General features: G+C 39.4%; 1 protein-coding gene and 1 long non-coding RNA gene across 7 annotated transcripts in view; one reads left to right on the top strand and one right to left on the bottom strand.

The window, feature by feature from the left end:
• The window catches only part of LOC138007096 (uncharacterized), a 6,132-nt gene extending 1,798 nt beyond the window's left edge, over window positions 1-4,334 (top strand). Inside the window, exons 1-3 of the long non-coding RNA XR_011123997.1 lie at window positions 1-284; window positions 1,434-1,508; window positions 2,149-4,334. The exon at window positions 1-284 is cut by the window's left edge and continues 1,798 nt beyond it. This is a non-coding gene — a long non-coding RNA (uncharacterized lncRNA). The remainder of the gene's footprint in view (window positions 285-1,433; window positions 1,509-2,148) is intronic.
• Window positions 1-18,310, bottom strand: part of LOC138007093 (centrosomal protein of 83 kDa-like) — a 622,454-nt gene extending 604,144 nt beyond the window's left edge. For 3 of the 6 annotated variants that reach the window (XR_011123993.1, XM_068853819.1, XM_068853820.1), the window contains exons 1-3: window positions 18,148-18,308; window positions 16,102-16,253; window positions 6,896-7,036 (exon numbers count right to left, since the gene is read on the bottom strand). Coding sequence is in view for 5 of the 6 variants with exons in the window: in XM_068853819.1 (XP_068709920.1) it covers window positions 6,896-7,036; window positions 16,102-16,245 (285 nt within the window). In the remaining variant the exon portion in view is untranslated. Of the gene's footprint in view, window positions 1-6,895; window positions 7,037-16,101; window positions 16,254-16,588; window positions 16,626-18,147 lie in introns of all 6 variants that reach the window. The other 3 variants (XM_068853816.1, XM_068853815.1, XM_068853821.1) reach the window with 3 other exon arrangements.
• Between the last annotated feature and the right edge of the window lie 1,303 nt (window positions 18,311-19,613).

The following is a 19,613-nucleotide window of genomic DNA, read 5'->3' as shown; positions in this document are numbered from 1 at the left end:
ACGCAAAGACAACTGTCAACATGTCATCCCAGAAGACAATGTTTTTCACTTCCCATTTATTTTCTTCAATCTTTCTGGGTTCAGTACTTTGCTAGTAACCACATGTCTTCTCAGGCTATTTACCCAGACTTCTACCATGGCACTACAATGATAGACAAAACCAAAACAATATCGTGCACTGTTAGAGCTACATATTACGCAAGGACAACTTGAATCTCCTGGAAGACAACACACAGCTCAGTTGACATTATGGAATAAATCGCTGTGTTACTTCACTACCACAGGTAAGCAATGCGTGTCAATTTTTTTTAAAGAGGACAGGAATTTCTTCTTTCTGACAAATGATTAATTAATTGGCCGGTAGCCAGGTTTTTAACCTCAGAAAAGGATTTGTTTCATCGTACGAACGTGTGAGGACTTGTGAGCCAAAGGGACTCTGCTGGTATGACTTCTGGGTGAGCCCTTAAATGGTCTTTAATGACCCCCAACTTGAAAAAAATTGCCTGGAGTGCTGCACGTACCACAGGCAACCCAGTGCACCCTCACAGAGGGTCTAGTTCTGGACCTAAAAAAGGCTTTCGATGCTGTTAACCATGAAATCCTCTTGAAAAAGCTATCATTATAATGTAAAAACAGCAGCAGTTCATTGGTTCAGGTCCTACTTAGAAAATTGGAAACAAGTTTGTTATAATATAATATATATAATAATATTGCTAGTGCTAATCACCCTTACTTGCAGTCGAGGACTGAATTGCGAAGGGCGCGGCTCACGACATCGGGCTGAAAGCATACAAAGGCGCCTCTGGCTGCCGCTATACAGTCCATGTTTGATGTCGGAGCACAGCACCACAGCTAGATGTCAATTAGCTGTGAGTCGATTTTGATGAGGGAGGAAAACCGGAGTACCCGGAGAAAAACCCTCGAGTCAGGTTGAGATCGACTGAAACTCAGCCCACATGTTGGCCGAGGCCAGAATTGAACCCCGGCTCGCAGTGGTGGGAGGCCCGATAGATAACCACTAAGCCACCCTGACTCCTGACTTGTTACCTTAACTGTGTGAATTTGGCATTTAACTTAATAACATGTGGTGTTCCACAAGGATCTATTCTAGGCCCACTCCTCTTTCTAATCTAAGTTAATGATATTTCTAAAAGTCTTGACTATGGAGTGGCAAGGTTATTTGCTGACAACATAAACCTAACGTTTTCGGGTGGTAGTTTGCCTGTTTTGCAAGATAAAATGGCCAAAGATCTCAGGGGAATAGCATCTTGGCTTGCGGTAAATAAGTGAGTGAGTGAGTGAGTGAGTGAGTGAGTGAAGCTATTAGTCTCTCCCCTAGGGGCTTTTCAGGACTAATTTACAATGTTTTTTGGGTGACTTTAGCCAGACTGCTTATTACACAGTTTACAATTACCTTGTAATTTTTATTTTAGGAAGTGAGAGATGCACCCGTCCAGGTAAGGTCAGACCACAACACCAGGGACTACGTCCCCTACTCTTATCGCATAGTGAGTGGGTTCTTTAACGTCCCATACTATTTAATTTCCAACAAGGGTTATGAGATGGGACCTCCGGTTTACAGTCCTTATCCGAGAAGACTTGAAAGTCTAACCATTTGCAGATGTAATTACAAAGGTAGCACATTCTCCTCAATTATTTTAAGACCCTGAGTGTTGGTCCGGCCGGAGTCGAACTCACGACCTCCCGCATGACAGCCCGATGCTCAACCAACTGAGTCACCGGTGTTCAGCTAGCCCTGAACGTATCAAAAACTGATTTTATGGTTATAGGCTCTACACAGAGGGTGGCTAGTCTCGAGGGTGACATAGCACTTTCCTTGTTTAATTTATTAATACTGAGTTGGAAAAAGTGCGCTCTGTAAAATGCCTTGGTTTCAATATTGATGGAGCCAAGCTGTGGAACGAGTTACCTAGCAGTTTAAAGGATGAAACATCGCTGAAGAACTTTGTGCATAAACTTGATGATTACATTATTAGCACCAGTAAAGGTTCATACAATTAGTTATTCAATAATATTGCAATGTAATAATCATTTTTAATGAAAATAGTATATACATGTAGCTAAGATTTACTTGTTCAGATTTTCTGTAAAATAAATTCTAATATCTTGTATATTTTAATTTGATAGATGAAATGGACTGGTTCCTTTACAGAACTTAAATCGTTTGTTGAAGCTCATCTTAACCTTCAGGAAGGTGAATGGTCTCGAGTGAACAACAACGGAGGATTCCATGTGTTGAAGACAAATCATGTTACAATCTTGTTCTATCCTGGCACTCAGACCCTCTCTATCCAAGGAGTAGACCGGGATATTGTAAAGAAAAGGATTTTACATATAACTGGAGAAGATAAAGGAGTGAGAGAACTTCAACAAATTCAAGATGGCGGCACCGAAAACTTTAGTACAGGTGAAGAAGAAGAACCTGTGCCGACCGAGGAAGACTCTCATGTCTCAGATGATGACAGAGAGGTTGACATTAATGGTAAAGTATTTGGAAATTCCATGGCAGAAGAGAAAAGCAGCTGCTTTGATTGCACTTGAAACAATAAGATACTCTCTGAAATGAATCGAAGAACGCCTTTGATTGAAGAAATGTTAACCAAGTTATTCAGCCAGTACCAAGACAAACTTTTTGCTCAAATTAAACAAATGGAAGAGGAAAGGGACAGGATTCTGAAGACATCAAAAACAACTAGAATGAGGAAGTTGAATACAAAAAGAGAGAACAAAATAAGAATTATGCAAAGCATGGGTAATATAAAACTGTCCACGCCAACTCTAATGAGCAGAATGTTTCCAAACAAAATGTTGTGGTTGTGGGTGACTCAATTACCAAGAATATTATAGGTTCCTAAACTCTCCACAAGCCATGTTGTCAAGATTCTCCTTTCCTGGAGCAACTATTGAGGACATACAGGACTTTTATTGAACCTGTTTTGAAGAGGAAGCCCCAAAAACTCATCCTGCATTTGGGAACAAACAATCTGAAGATCGATAAACCCAAGGTTACTAATTAAGAAAAAATAACGTGAAGCTGGTTGATGAAATTAAACAGGAGGATCCCAGTGTTAGGATCGCTATATCGTCCCTCACAAGGAGAGCTAAGAACCCCTCATTCTATGTTGGTAAGGCGGTAAACAGTTCTCTCAAATCATGTTGCGAAGGCAGAAATTGGGATTTCATCTCTCATTATAATATTGATGACAGTTGTCTTAACAAAGAAGGGCTTCATCTAAACTTAGCTAGTAATTTTAGAAATTATATAAATTATGATTATTGATTGAATAATGTTGCCGATGCAAACAATAACTTAAGTCATAATGTGATTCCGTAAGAATGAAAGTAAAGGATTTATGATGGGTTGCCTAAATATTAACAGCCTCAATAGACATATTGATGAGATAAAAGTCTTTTTAGTTGATAATTGTCTTGACATTTTAGACATCAAAGAAACTAAGCTCAATGGTTCTTTTTGTGATGAACAGATAAGTTTACCAGGATTCAACTGTTTGCGTAGATCGAGACAAATTTGGAGGTGGTGTCTGTATTTACATGTATGTTCGGGATAGTGTCATGTAAACAAGAATTTGTGATCTGGAAATCAGTGATTTAGAAATGATATCAGTTGAAATCAGAAATACTAATTCTAGACCGCTTCTAGCCACAACTTGGTACAGGCCACCCAAGGCACGAGATGAATGCTTTGAGAAATTTGAACGATACTTGCAATCTGCCGATAGTAAATATTGGGTGATCTGAATTGTAACACATGGAACCGACTCTCCCATGAGTATCATACGATGCAGCTCAAATTGATATCCTTGACACCTACATGTATCAATTGTTCCAAACCATTCAAAAGCCTACTAGAATCACTCGAGCGATTAACTCATTAATTGACCATGTCATTACAAATGCCCCACGAAACATAATCCTTTCTGGAGTATAAATTATCCATCCTCAATAAGTGACCATAGAATTATTTATGCTGCTAGGAAAATTGGCACTTCTAGAGGGAATCCAAAATTTATTGAATATCGCAGTTTCAGACATTTTGACAGAACTGTTTGCCAGTCTGATCTTTGTTATGTTAGTTAGCTTGCTACTGAATTTGTAAACAATGCAAATGATTACTGGGCTCAGGTAAAAAATGTTTAATTTGAATGTAATTGATAAGCATTCACCTTGTACAACAATCAAAGTGCAAAATAAACCTTCACCATGGATTACCTCTGATATTAAACAAAGTATGCCCTCAAGTGATAGGCAAAAAAAGAAAGCAATGCAATCTAATTTGCCTGAGGACTGGACTATTTTTGAAAGAATGAAAAATGAAGTGAACAAGGAGGTAAAACGAGTCAAAAAATCATATTATCAGAGGGAAATACTAAACAGAGAGGGCAATGCCAAGGCACATGGAGAGTTATAAACAGTCTTATGAATCATAAATCAAAAAATACACAAATAAATGAGATTAAACCGATATCAGGGGAGCTCTTGCCTAGTCCAAAGGATATTGCTAATTACCTAAAAAAAACATTTTTCCGAGATTGGTGAAAGACTTGCTTTACGAATTCCGGAACCCCCTGATGGTATCAGTTTTGAAACCTTCATAACACGAAGCAGGGCTCGACACTAACTGTAGCCAACTAGCCACAGGCTAGTGAAATTTCAGTTTTGGCTAGTACATGTAGATTCTGAGCTTCCACGAGCCATTGGGGCTAGTAAATATTGTGAAGCAGTGGAGTTCTGGACGAAAACAAAAATGAAAATTATGTCTCATGGATAAGGCAAAAGGAGAGAATAAAAACTAACAGCAGAAGTTACTGCCTGTTCAAAAAAAAAGAAACTGAAGAGGACACCAACACGGATTTAATTTATTTACAGTTTTCCCACGTCTTGTTACATGTACACTGTAGCAATGCAAAAGCGAGGAAACAACGATATGCAAACAGAATTGTAAACTGTTTCTGATTGTTTGCGATCAATAGATGATATTTTTGTGCATGTGATACGTTTTGACGAATTAGAGGCAAACATAAGTAATAAAAGTGGCGTTCGAGTACAATTGTGGCAATGAGGACACTCCTCAAAACAGTGAGAATCTAATGAATATCATAAGGAAATACCCTGCAAAACATACCTGTAGTAAAGTTCTTGATCACAAAGAGCCAGTTCCTACAGTATAATTTGACACTGGCTATGCTGCAGCCCTTGCTGCTCCTCGAAAATGTATCAGACCCAGAATCGGTGACGTCTCTCGACACTTCCTCTCTGCCTCCTTCTTCGCAACAACTCCGAAATAATAGGAAGTTAAACATGACACAAAAACTGATTCCGCTTTTACTTTTGCGCCCTTTTCTTACAATGTCACAAGATCAAGTTGTGTAAGGCAATCATGCATATGGAAAACAGGATCGCAAACACAAACAAAAATTGACAGTGTTTGCGATAGAGCAAACACAAACTGTTTCCGACTGTTTGTGCCATTGTTACATGTATATGGAAAGAGGTCACATCTTGTTTAGAAATTAAATCCAAATATAAATTATTTCAAATTAAAAAAAAGAAAGATAATATGAAGCGAATTATACAACTCTTTTACTACATGTAGGAATGGTGAATCTCACATACATGTAAAAGGAGAGAAAGCTTGCTCGCGAGCACTGTGGCCCAGTTAGTCTCGAGCCCTGACGAAGTAACACAAATTTCAGACTCTCCTTGTCACGGGTACCTATTATTGTCGAACGCCTGCTTGAGGAAAGCGAACAACTTCCAATTCTGTTCTCATGAGTCCCTATTATGTAAGAACAACTCCCTCACTAGTAAGAACGACTTCCCTTTCAATTCTCACGGCAACTTCACGGCTACTTAACAGCTACTTAAAGGCTTCACGCCTCAGAACGACTAGTCGTTAGGAACGTTTTAGCGTGAGAGGTCACAATTTTCTGTGACCAGGTTGCTGCATGTCAGGTCAAACCTTGTCCCTGGCCTGAGGACCAGGCCATCCAAATGCCCACTCCCATCTGCTGGGAATGTGAGGACAATGACTACCGGGACATCAAGTACAGGGACCAATTGTTGTGAAGCATTCCTGGACTGGGCCATCAGTGTGGCTGAACATGAAGAGATGCCTTATAATTGGCTACTTGCTACAGTACAATGTATATCAGCCAGATATACTACTCATTAATTTTATTATTGTTTAACAAAAATTTGAATACAAATAAATATAATGGCCATCAATAACAAAAGACTACATACATGCACTCCACACAAACACATGCAAAAATTGGTGCGTGCGTCTGTGCTGGACGCTAACAGTGAGCTGCACTGTACATGTACATGTAGTTTAAAACGCACTAAATGGTTTGCTTCCATGTATGTCAGAGCAGTACTGTAGCTCACAATAATGTTATGCATACATGTATGTGTACATCACAGTTCTTGACTGATGCAAACAATGGTCATTTTTAGACTAGAGACGCATAATCCATCCAGATGAATTATGGGTGTCTCATGTTAGTGTAGTGTAAGGGCAGGACGAAATCTCTCTGGGACAAACTTCTGTTAAATTTACCTAGTTTAAAGATGGCACAAGACGTTTAGTGCATCCTCAAAGTTATATTATATGTACATGTAAAGTGGATAATTTGTTGAGACACAGTATGCATCTTGTGCCTGTCTTTCTACCTGACAAACTTAACAGACGCACAAAAAAGGTTTGCCCAAGTTTGTCCAGATGCATTACATGTACAGTATGGGTCTCTAGTATAATAACGGCCAATGCCATTAAACCTTTCACTGACCACTTGGACAGTACTTGTATAGGGAGATGTTAACAAAGTCTGATTAGAACTCATCATACATGTACCTGCATTTTTATCTCTTCACATTCTTGAATCTTTGCATCTCTTTCAGTTCTCATTCTTTGAACAGTTTCTTGGCTTAGCTCCTGTATTTTCTTCATTTCATTCTTGACATCTTTGAGTTCTTTATTCTTTTCTTCAAATGTCTTGTGAAAAAAATAATAAAGTTAATGATGATCATCGCAGCTGGGAGCTTGTCATTATGTGAGTTCATATTGAGCCCATAGAGGATATAGATATGACAAAAGTTAATGAAAGCCACATACATGTACAGTTGAACCTCCTGTAAGCGACCACCCAAAATGTCAAGCCTACATGTAGGTGGTCGCCCCTTTCAGAGATGGTTGCTAACAAGACGAACTCAGACCATATGGAGTCCAAATTTTGCTCCATTAGCATATGGTAACTACAGAGACTTACCCCATGCCCCAATGCCCTGAAATAAAAAATAAACCCGTGTAATAACTTTCGCTAGTCCAAAAATATTTAAGCATTCCAAAGACTATATTTGGAGTATTATGGTTCGCTTCTGACAGACTACCTCTCTTCTAGAACCAAATTTCTTAAGAGAATAAAGGCAAAGTGGTTGTGACCAGAAAATGGTCCAATAGAGGATTTTCATTTTGTATCCCAGTATTTGCGGTGCAGGGGATAACGACAAATCTGAAAAGGAAGAAAAGGCTGAAAAGAAAACAGAAGTATGTTATAAGACATACATGTGTAGTTTAACATGTATCAGAGACTTCATTCAAGATGGATGAAAAATTGTATTGATTGTGAAAGTGGTTGACGAATCACCATTTACGTGTGTTTAATATGTACTGTTTTCAGTGCATTTTTATTACATTGGTTTCGGTAACAACATCCTGTACATGTACCTGTACCACCTCAAGGGTGCGGCCCTTGATTCTGTAAAGGAAGCAACGTATTTAGGCATAACCATAACTCACAACCTTCACTGGAATAAGCACGTCGCTGACATCACCCGTAATGCCAATCAAATCTTGGGCTTGCTGAGGAGAAACCTGTATTTCTGCGATCAAAATACTAAGGAGGCAGCTTATGTAGGCCTAGTACGACCAATCCTGGATTATGCCAGCGCCATCTGGGACCCTCTAACTCAAAACCTAATCCAGGAGCTCGAGAAAGTCCAGCGTCGGGCTGTGCGATTTGTTACATCAGATTATCTTAATTATGAAGAGGGAACAATTACACGTCACCTATTGAAATTGGGCTGGAAACCCCTAAGAGACTGCAGAGATGCAGCCACCTTACACATGTACATGTATGTCTTTTCAACCAAGGACTTAACCAACAGGCGAACATTCCAACAAACAATCATTCTATCCCAACCCTCAAGACATTCCCGCCATATGCCTAAAAAACACATTAACGTTCCTTTTGCTAGAACCAACATTTTCAAATTTAGTTTTTTGCCTAGAGCAATTAGGCTGTGGAATAGATTACCTTCTTTTGCAGTAAATTCTAATTTAGACATCGCGGCTTTCGAGGTCCTAGTCAAGGAAATGTAATTCTCATGCGCTGTGCATATATAATTATACAAACTTGTAGGTTGCACTTATCATTAAAGTGAAATGAAGTGAAGTGAAGTGAAGAGACATCAGGTTGACCTTGTGAGCATGGAAAGTATGCCAGCTACCATAGATGATGACACATACAAGTATATAACATCAGTTATTGACATTTTTAGTATACTGATTTGTTTTTCCGCGTCCTTTAGAAACAAAAAGTTAAGAGTCCAGCTAAGTAGTGGACAACTTACATGATATTTACAGTGAAAATGGTCCCCAAGAAATTCTACAAAGTGATCAAAGAAGAGAGTTCAAGGGTGTGGCATACAGTCCCCAAACTCAAGGAAAAGACAAGCCCTCCCACACAACCATGAAGGAGGAAGTCAAGTTTGACATATTGTTAACTGTGAAAATGATTTTAATTGGGTGGAAAACCTCCCCAAATACCAAAAGCTCTAAAACAAATCGCCACACAGCTCACTTGGCTTTTTAAATCAATTTGAAGTACATTTTGGTCACACCTCTAACAGACCAAGACATATACTGTTTCTTGGTGACAAAACAGACTTGGAAGTTCCAGGAGAAACTGCTGACAAAGCACAATACCATGTGGCAGTTACTAAAACATGGACCCAGCTAAAACCACCCAAAACTAACATGACAGTCACGCAACATCACACAGACGGCCATGTACATGTACGCAAATATCACACAAACCGGTTGTATGTTGGTGGTTGTAGGTGGTTTTGGCTGGTTCCATGTTTTAGTAACTACAAATACCATGAACCCACAGCAGAAGAGGTAAACAATTTAGAATGTGAACAAGGCGTTTTAAGGCAGAAAGCTTTGAATGCGTCTAATGAAACAGCAGAGAAATGGTAAAAAGAGAATGAGACTTCAGCCTCCTCCCTGTATTTTAAAGAATAGTCTGTGCTTTTCCGAATCCCTATATCGAATAAATCTGTCAAACAAAAGAAAACCTCGTTAAAAAACAACTTCATGTTATAATACAATTTAATTGTGTTAGATCTTTGCGCAATCTTACACAGGCACAGGTGTTAGTGATGATTTGCAGTCCCACTGCTAATTGGTATTAGTATTCAAGATATTAGCTCCTCAGTTTCAAATTTATTTTGTTCTGTCAGATCACTCACTGTCTCGTCTATGAAAAGTTCTTTCATTTTAGCTTCCGTTGGTTCTTGTCTTCTTCTCTTCTTTTACATGGTGACAGCGATTATCTTCTATTCTTCACCAGTGACATAAGCCACTTATGATTGAATGGAAGGTTCAACAGCTTCAATGGTTTAGCAACAAACGCCACGATTGACTATGTTCCATTAGATTTTACCACCAGAACATCTTGATTTGAGAACTTCTGGTGAAATCGCTGAGAAAGAAGCTTTGGAAGGAAAAGTACAATAATTATTTCGTCATTTCGAGGTTGGGAACGGAAAGCCCTGAGTATCAGCCAGCCATGTTCAGGCATGCGATGGGTGATGATGGGATTAAAGTAATCAGAACCTTCAGTAAATGTGAAGATGAGAATAAAAGCACCTGGCGTGTGGTTATGAGTAAGATGGAAGGGTATTGCATTGGCGAAGTAAAGGAAATTTATGAACGATATTGTTTCAATAGGAGGGACAAGCTTCTCACGGAATCTGTTGACAATTTCATTACTGAATTGAAGACCCCTGTGAAGACATGCAATTTTTGTCACTGACTGCATGATGGACTCATCTGTGATAGCATCGTACTGGGAATCAAGAACGAGCTAACCACAAAAAAGCTTCTTCGGATGAGAGACCTCACCTTGAATAGAAGTATTGATGTGTGCTGTAGTAAGGAAGTTGCTGAAATTTAAATGAAATACCTTTCGGAGCAGACTGATCATGCCAATAAAGTCAAAGCCATGTCAAAGATCTCTTGCAAGTTTTGCGGCTATGAGCATTTACCAGACAAAAAGAGATGCCTGGCATGGGGAAAGTTGTGCAAGCCTCTGTTTATAATATTGAAAGCAAAGAAGAGTTGGAAGAGATCAGTGTTGTAAAAGCGCAAGCCATGAAAGACATGAGCTGTGTTTGCCAACATGTTAGTCAAACAGCAACCAGTCCATTTCCAGATTGAAGGAAGCAGTGTGGCCCAGTGGTTAGGGCGCTTGCCTTGAAATCCGGAGATCCCAGGTTCAAGAATTGTTCTAATCACTCGTTGAATCTGTTCCTGGTAGTCCCTGGTTCAACTTCCCGGCTGCACTTGTAAATAGCCAACTGGTTTGCCTCCGGCCAGTTGGGATTCTTAACAGGTGTTGTTGTGTTCTGTCGTTTTGTTGATTGTTTCATTGGCCCTGAAAAGCCCCTATGGGGAGTGGTCAATTAAGTATGAATTGTATTATTGTATTGTAAGTGTGCTGGTGGAGAAAAACCTGCTCCGTGTTCGCAGACGTTAGAAATGTGGAATGGCACTAAACTGAATCCCATTGGTTCTTGCACTATACATTGTACCTGTTGTGAATCCCAAAAACAATGAGAAGTTCAGAGTTAGGTTTGTGGTTGTTAAAGAGGATCTGACATCCTTCCTTGGTTTAAATGCGACAGAAAAGATGAAGCTTTGACCATCAATGAAGAAAATTTTGTGTGTGTTGTGGAGTGCGGGAGTATTGACGTTACAGTCAAGTATGCAGAGGTTTTTGATAAGAACCTGGGGAGGTACATCTTCAAGTTGGCAATGATTGCAAACCTATCGTTCTCCAGGCCAGAAAGGTCTTTTGTAAAAAGTTTATGGAGACTAGAAAGCCTTAAGGTTATTGCCCATGTTGACGAACCAACTGAATGGGTCACTCAGATTGTGGTAGCTGTGAAGAAATCCGGTGAGCTGTGCTTCTGCATCGATCCAAAGCCCCTTAATGCTGCTTTGAAGAGGAAACAATTCCAAATTCCCGTCATTGACAATTTGTTGCCAGATCTTGCTAATACACGTGTGCTCTCCAAGGTTGATTTGGCCACAGTGTTTTGGCATCTGGAATTGGATCACAAGTCGAGCATGCTCATAACCTTCGCCACACCCTATGGGCATTATTGTTGGCTCTGTTTGCCATTTGGTCTCAGCGTTTCAAGTGAAATATTTCAGAAACATCTTCAGCAAGAGTCAAATGGTGTCTGGTGTCTGGTGTCTACTGTATCACCAACAATATAATTATTTATTTTTAATTATTTATGGAGCCTCAAATGCTGATCATGATAACAAATTTATTTGGAAGGGCTTATGCAAAGATGTCAAGAGAAGGGAATCAAGCTCAATAGTGAGAAGTTGGAATTAAAGAGCAAAGAAAGTTGCATTCCATGGTCACCTGCTGACTACTGAGGGTTTAAAGCCTGACCCAGAAAAGATCAGAGCCATAGTAGAGATGCCACGCCCAGAGAAACAGGATGACAGGTCTAAAAGCATGGTCAACTACAGTATCTCAGCCATTTTCTTCCTCATCTGACTGACATTATGAAACCACCTCGAGACCTCACAATAAAGATATAACATGGCATTGGGGTGACACGCAAGAGAACGCTTGGGAAGATATCAACAAACTCATTGCATCAGCTCCTTTGCTAGCCTACTACAAGCCAGCTGAAGTCCTCGAGATTCAGTGTGGTTTGGGAGCTGCATTGATGCAAGATGGCCGTCCAATGGCGTACGCCAGCACGGCTTTAACAGAGACCAAGTCCTGTTAAGCTCAGATTGAAAAAGAGATCTTGGCAATTGTTTTTCCTGTTGAAAGATTCTATGACTACCTATTTGGTGGAAAAACTGTTATCTACTCTGAACATAAACTGCTGGAATCTATTTTCAAGAAGCCGCTTCATTGTGCCCCTAAGAGGCTTCAAGGGATGGTGATCTGTTTGCAGAAGTACAACATAGAGGTCCGGTATGGGAAAGGAAGCAACAAGTTTCTTGCTGACACGCTTTCCAAGATGCAGCTGATTTTGAAACCATCAATATGATGAACTACCTACCAAATTTCAGAATTTTGCAGATCCAGGGTGAGACGGAGAAGGATGAGTCACAGGGCTGGCATGAAGACAAGAATGCCCTGCCGCCAATTATCTCACCATATTTCAACACGAGAGATAGAATGTCCATTCAAGATGCACTAGTTTTTAAAGGGGAGAGAATGGTAGTCCCAAGTGCTGCTAGAGGGAAACTGCTCACTCAACAGAGCTTGCAAGTCTCTCTATTGGCCTCGCATGTCAGGGGTGAGGATTAAGAAGCTCAAGGCCCATTTCCTGAGACATGGCATACCTGAACAGCTTGTCACAGATAATGGACCACAGTCTAACTCTCAGGTGATACTGGTGACATTGGCATCCAACCAAATTTTCTCCCACAGATGAGTTACCATATTTCCTTACCCATGCTAATCGGCGCACATGCCTTCGGCGCGCACAGCTCCGCTATTAGGTAGGTTGTAATTTGAGCCTTTCTAAAAATTTATAATTATCTGAAAGAAATATCTCTGTAGCCTCAACAAACAAACATACAGGCTATAACACTATAACTTTATTTGGATAACAACGTAATTATACTGTAGGTGCCATAAAAATCACAAATTTTAATAATACACTGTAATGCCCGCATTTTAACTTATTGCTCATTCATCAAAATGGACTTGATAAGTGAGGTCAATCTTTGGCCATACATTGTACAAAACAGAGCTGTACAGTGTAGCAAAAAAGCTTGAAGGAAAATGCTTTAACAAAAGTTCCAAAGTCCACCAAGCAACATTGGCAACACAAACAACCACAAGTATATGTAATAATAATAATAATAATAATATATTTAGCTTTACAAAATTCTCAAAGCTTTACAATCTTACAATCTTACATTCAAATCTTACATTCAAATTACATGCAGTATGAGAAACTCTAAAATTACAATAGATTTCTAAAGAAAAACAAGAAAATCTATATCCTGTATAATAATGCAAATAAGGTTTATACACTATACATAATAATAATAGTAATCTCTATAAACTATATATAATATGATCTCTATACTCTATAGCACTGGCGGAACAGGTGTGTTTTAACTTTACTCTTAAAAATATCGAGTGATTCAGAATTCTTAATTTCTACTGGTAGTGCATTCCAAAGTTTAGGGGCACTGGCAGCAAACGATCTGTCCCCATAAAGCTTAGTTTTAGTTTTAGGTACAACAAGAAGCATTTGACTGGAAGATCTAAGTGCACGAGAAGGCTTATACAAAGTCAATAGTTCAGAAATGTAATCGGGAGCTTGATTGTTAAGAGCTTTATAAGTTAGCATCAAAATCTTAAAGTCAATTCTGAACTTTACAGGCAACCAGTGTAGTTGCTGTAATATGGGTGACATATGTTCATTCTTTGCAGCACCAACAATAAGCCTCGCTGTAGCATTCTGCACGCGCTGGAGCTTTGAGATTTCCTTATCTGGAAGACCTGTTAGTAAACTACTACAGGAATCAAGAGTCGATGAAATGAACGCGTGCACAAGTCTTTCACAATTATCACGGTCTAAATATTTTCTAATCCTACAAATCTTACTAATGGAAAAGAATGCGGACTTGCATACACTGTTAACATGTTTAGACAACGTCAGATGTGAATCAACAAGCACTCCGACATCTCGGCCAGCTGGTGTTGGCGATATAGTATAACCACCAACATCAATACCAGGAAGAGTAATGCTTTGGAAACAAGAGCATAGATGAATTACTTCCGTCTTGTCGGGGTTGCATGCCAAACCATTAGAGGTGCACCAGATGAGAAAGTCCTTCACACAAGCTTCAAACTTAGATAGAACGGCAGGACGATCATCCGACGAGCCCAAGGACACATATAACTGTGTATGATCTGCGTAAGTCATTACACTGAAACCATGGATTTGTACCACATTCTCCAGAGCGGCAAAGAACAAAGAAAACAAAAATGGCCCCAGGACAGACCCTTGAGGAACACCATACTGAAGAGGATAATCGGCTGATCTGACATCCGCAATTAGTACTTGCTGGGATCTACCAATCAGGTATGATCTAAACCAGTTTAACACCTTCCCATCAAATCCATAACGGTGTTCCAAACGACTAAGTAAAACAGAATGTTCAATGGTGTCAAACGCCGCCGATAAATCTAGAAGAACAAGTACAACATCCGGGTGGTTGTCAATAGCAACAAGGATGTCGTTAAACACTCGTAATAACGTAGTTTCTGTGCTGTGGAAACATCGATACACAGACTGAAACTTGGCTAAAAGCCCATTGGGTATAAGATAGTTCAGCATTTGCGTAGCGGCCACACGTTCGAGCATCTTCGATAGAAATGCAACGTTTGTGATAGGGCGATAACTCGGATATGCCTCACGGTCAAGGGACAGCTTCTTGATCGAAGGGTGAATTACACCTTTTTTAAGGGATGATGGAAATACACCAGATAGCAGAGAAGCATTGACAATAGAGGTGATGGCTGGAGCCAGGGCTTCAATAGAATGCTTGAGCACACTAGTTGGAGCAGGGTCTAATATACACGACTTAGTATTGGACTTCACTAAGAGTTCACTGATATAACGTACAGACACCGCAGAGAAATCACAGAATGTTGTCTGACATAATGGTTGACTAGGCGCTACTGACAAATCCATCGTCGCCACACTGACGAGTGCAAACTATCTTTCAGATTCACTATTTTTTCGGAGAAAAGGGTGGCAAACTTCTCAGACAATCCCTGAGGCGAGTCACATGTTGGTAAGAGCGGGGCTGACTTGACCTTGAAAAGGCCATCAATCATTCTAAAGAGCTGCTTCTGATCAGATCCTGAAATTTGATTCTTGTAGTATTCTTGCTTTGTAGAATTTAACGCATCACTGTAAATGCGGCACTGATCTTCAAATATCTGGCGATGGATCTCTAAGCCAGACTTGACATATTTGCGTTCCGCCTGGCGCTTAGCTCTCTTCAGAGACCTCAAGTTGTCATCATACCATGGCGAGTAAGGACGTAGTGTCACAGTACGAGTGCGAACAGGAGCATGTAATTCAATGAGATTGCTTAGAACCTTGTCATATTGATCAGAATACTTGGAGCAGAATACTTGGAAATGCATGTGATACGGTTGCCTGGTACATGTACATGTATGAACCAAGTAATTGAGAAAGTATGGTTTCTGTGGAGCCTGGAAGCTGTGGAGTCAAACCTTTCCTGCAAAGCTGGCCAAGCTTTCTCTTTGTTCCAACAGAAATTTTTATATTACATTGTAACCCATTAACCCCAGGGAGTAATGCCAGACGATTTTACTCATCAACTGGAGGTAACCTAGGGACTTTGAGGTGTCATTGGGTTAAGTTGTCAAAAACTATGTCCCCTCCATTAACCCATGGACCCCTGAGAGTGCAGACTTTTAAAAGAGATTTTAATCTGTCGAACACCAGTACAAAAAGAAAAATACAAAGTCAGCAAAGAAACATTTAGTATTTAGAAGAAATAAATCATTCTTAAGAACAACCCACCCTCAAGCTAACATAAAATGAAAATTAACTCATCAGTTCTTGGCAAGAACAGGCAAGTCAAAGAATGTCCCCTCCCCTGGCCCAGTAGGAAAGAGCCATATATGTAGAAGGGCAACTCAGATGAAAACTGCATATAAAAAATTAATTAAAACTCACATCTTGCAGCTGGAAATGTTGAGCCTTCAGAGTTTCATAAGTAGTTCTCATTTTTTCAATCCTTATCTTTTGTTCTGTCACAACTGACTCAAGATTGCCAATCATGTCCAGTTTTTGAAGAATTTCCTCCTGTTGACCTGCCATCCTAAATTCTACAAGATACATGCAGACAAAATGCAAGTTTACATGTAATAGAAATGTTGCTCTCTCTTGATAGTGCACCTTAAAAATACTTTATTCATGTACATTACAGCTCAAATGTGAAGATCGCAACTCAAGACAACAGTGATAGATCCTTAGAGTCCAAGAGTCCCATCCACAAAACTGAAGATTTTCAACTTAAAGTGCTACCTGTACTATGAACAAGGAAATCACTTTTTTTCTTCACATTTTGACCCACTTGTACAAATGTAAAGCAGTGATTTTTATCCAAAGGCTGTTTAATTGAATTTGTGCATTTTGGATTTCACAGTCATCCATTACTTACATTCAAAACTGACCGACTGGACGTCAGAGGGTTGGATCTAGGGAAAAGTGACATCATTTACTCACTAGCTTAAAATTTTAGCGTCTAAATGCAGCTTGTTATACATGCAAAACACAAGTTTAAAAGTATGAAAGCCTGAAACTCCCATGCTGTATATTAATTCAGCTGCATACACACGGATTGCTAGTGAGTCTTTGACATAGTTTTGTCTAGGATCAACCTCTCCCAAGATCTTAAAGTTACTGTAGTAATGGCGGACCATTAAATGGGAAAATTCCACTTGAAATAAACAAAGTGGCTATTCGTACAGGACCCATACACCAACCTATATTAGCTATTCATACGGGAGTCTTCTTAGAATGATTATAACCTGTTCAATAACAACAGAGGCAGTGTGGCCCAGGGGCCTAGTGGTTCGAGCGCTTGCCTTGAGATCTGGATATCCCAGGTTCAAGACCCACTCTGACCACTCGTTGCATTTGATAGCCAAATAGCCAAATGGTTTGCCTCCAGCCAGTTGGGATTCTTAACGGTTGCTGTTGTTCTGTTCTGTCATTTCGTTGTGTTTCATTGGCCCTGAAGAGCCCCTATGGGGAGCGGTCAATTAAGTATGTATGTATGTATGTACATGTAGGTATGTATGTATGTAATAACATTCTGAAAGTCTTACCTCGTCTTTAATTCTTTTACGTAAAGTTTAGCTATCAAACAATGGCATCGGTGCCTGTTTAATTTCACGAAATACCTTGTCTGTTCGATGTCACCGGCCATCTGACCTGCCTTGTGTTTCTTGTATTTACAATTAAGTGTAAGCATCCATTTCAAATAGCCCTGATAAACCATGTTTAAGCCTAAGCACCCAATTTAAAACAGTTACCTTTCAATAACTGCGTAGCTACAGTATCTCATTCAAGATTAGGGTTAGAACCTGCAACAGTCATTCTAAGTAGACTCCAGCATAAACAGCAAATAAATTAAAAGTCAGTGCACCAGTCCCGTATGAATAGATCAAGGCTAAATCAAGGCTTAAAACTTGGGTCACTTAGTGTTTAGTTAACATAGTTTTGAAATCAAAAGAAAAAGAAGAATTGCTTTTTTAGTCATAGTAGCACTTTTAATGTGAATGAAATGTATGGACAAGCTTGGGTTTAACTCTTAATAAGAGAGTCTGGGGACTATAATAAATAAGAGGCCACTATGTAGCCAACTAATTTCGCACAAAAGTTCACAACGGGAGATACCCTGCTAGCAGACAAGGTTAATCATCCTAGGAAAAACACTGTGGGATGAAATTATTCCTCTAAGGGAAAGATCAATGCAACTTACATGTAGAAAGCACTTTGCACGGGTCAATCCACACTGCACTAGTTCTTTCTTTCAGATTTTTTTGGCATGGTATCCGTTCTAACACTGACGAACTAACAGACTTTTTATGACTTTTTATATTAGAACTTCGAGCGCTTCAAGTTTGATTAACAAATTTGCTACTTCATAAATAAAGAGTAGCAATTTTGTACTCTGAACGAACATTCTCACCAATTAACAGATCACTAACTTACCCAAATTCTTAATACCACAGCCCTACCGATTGTACTCCCTTTCTTGATGGCCCTTCTTGTATGCTGTCCTTAAAATATTTTACCGATATAAAGCTACAGCAATAGATTTTTAACGATGATGGCGTCCATCGCAACCGCCCGCCATTTTCCCATTCTCGTCTCCAGAGCCGCCCGGCCTTTCTGGCCACGTTGTAGTGCTTAGTCTCTAGTGGCTAGGAGGGCCGGGTAGCTCTGGGACGAGAACCATTTGAAACCCGAACGGGACGAGCGTGTTCCTTTTGCACGGAGTCACTGATTATTTACCACTTACAAACAAATTTCCGGATATTCCAGTGGAAATTTCTATCTTGTGAAAAACGTGTTCCATTTAACTCAAGGACGTTCTCGCAAAAATCTTCCCAAAATGTAATTTGTTTCATTTCTCGCCTGAATTAAAGTCATAAATAATAATTTTGTTCTTGGGCCATCGTAGTTTGATCAAAAATAAGACACAAACGGCAGTGATAAACATATTGAACTTTTTCATTTTGATAATGACTTGACGTTTCGTATGTGCTCTACATACATTTTCAAAGGTAACCGTTGAAATTTAAAACAGCTATTTATATATAACAAATCGGATGGGGGGACTGGAACCTAGATTAAGCAAATACTTAACAGTAAAATATATAATAATAATAATTATAATAGTAATAAAAACAGAAAAGATTAATAAAGCATCAGCTTTTCACTTCCGACGTTGACGTTGAAAGCTGGCTCAACTTCTTGAATAAAGAAGGTCTCTTTTATTTTACAATGATAGTCAGTTTTTCCCTTCGCTAAAATATCAAAATGATCCCACTTGATGTTCTAGTCCCCTCATCCGATTTGTTATATATAAAAAGCTGTTTTAAATTTCAACGGTTACTTTTGAAAATGTATGTAGAGCACATACGAAACGTCAAGTCATTATCAAAAGGAAAAAGTTCAATATGTTTATCACTGCTGTTTGTGTCTTATTTTTGATTAAATAATAATTGCTTATTCCAAAAATGAAAAAAAATTGGGGGGTCTCCGACTTTGTTTCGGAGAAAAAGACAACTGAAAAATGCCTTAATTTCGATAGATGGGACATAATAACGAGATGTAGCCTCGTCTTTAATTGGTATAATTGCCTCTAGCAAGCTAATCTGGCAATGAACGGTCAGTACATGGCCTCTTACGCAAACGCTCTTAGGGATTCGTCACCCTTTCCTCGCCCCCCCCCCCCCCCCTTCCCCGTCCGTGGGGGAGAAATGAATACGTGTCAAACGAACCCCAAAGGAAGTCTGCGGGAAGGCTAGTCAGTACACGAAAGCTCACGACATTGATAGCGATATAAATAAACAAAACGAAAACAAATAACTAAATAAAAACAAATAAAATTACAAGTCATATAAAAATAAATAAATAAAAACCGCCGACATATTAAATTATTACAAATACTT

Source organism: Montipora foliosa, chromosome 6, assembly GCF_036669935.1.
Source record: "Montipora foliosa isolate CH-2021 chromosome 6, ASM3666993v2, whole genome shotgun sequence".
Classification (NCBI taxonomy): domain Eukaryota; kingdom Metazoa; phylum Cnidaria; class Anthozoa; order Scleractinia; family Acroporidae; genus Montipora; species Montipora foliosa.
Note: the sequence above shows the minus strand (reverse complement) of the source record. Positions and strands in the feature narration are given on the sequence as shown.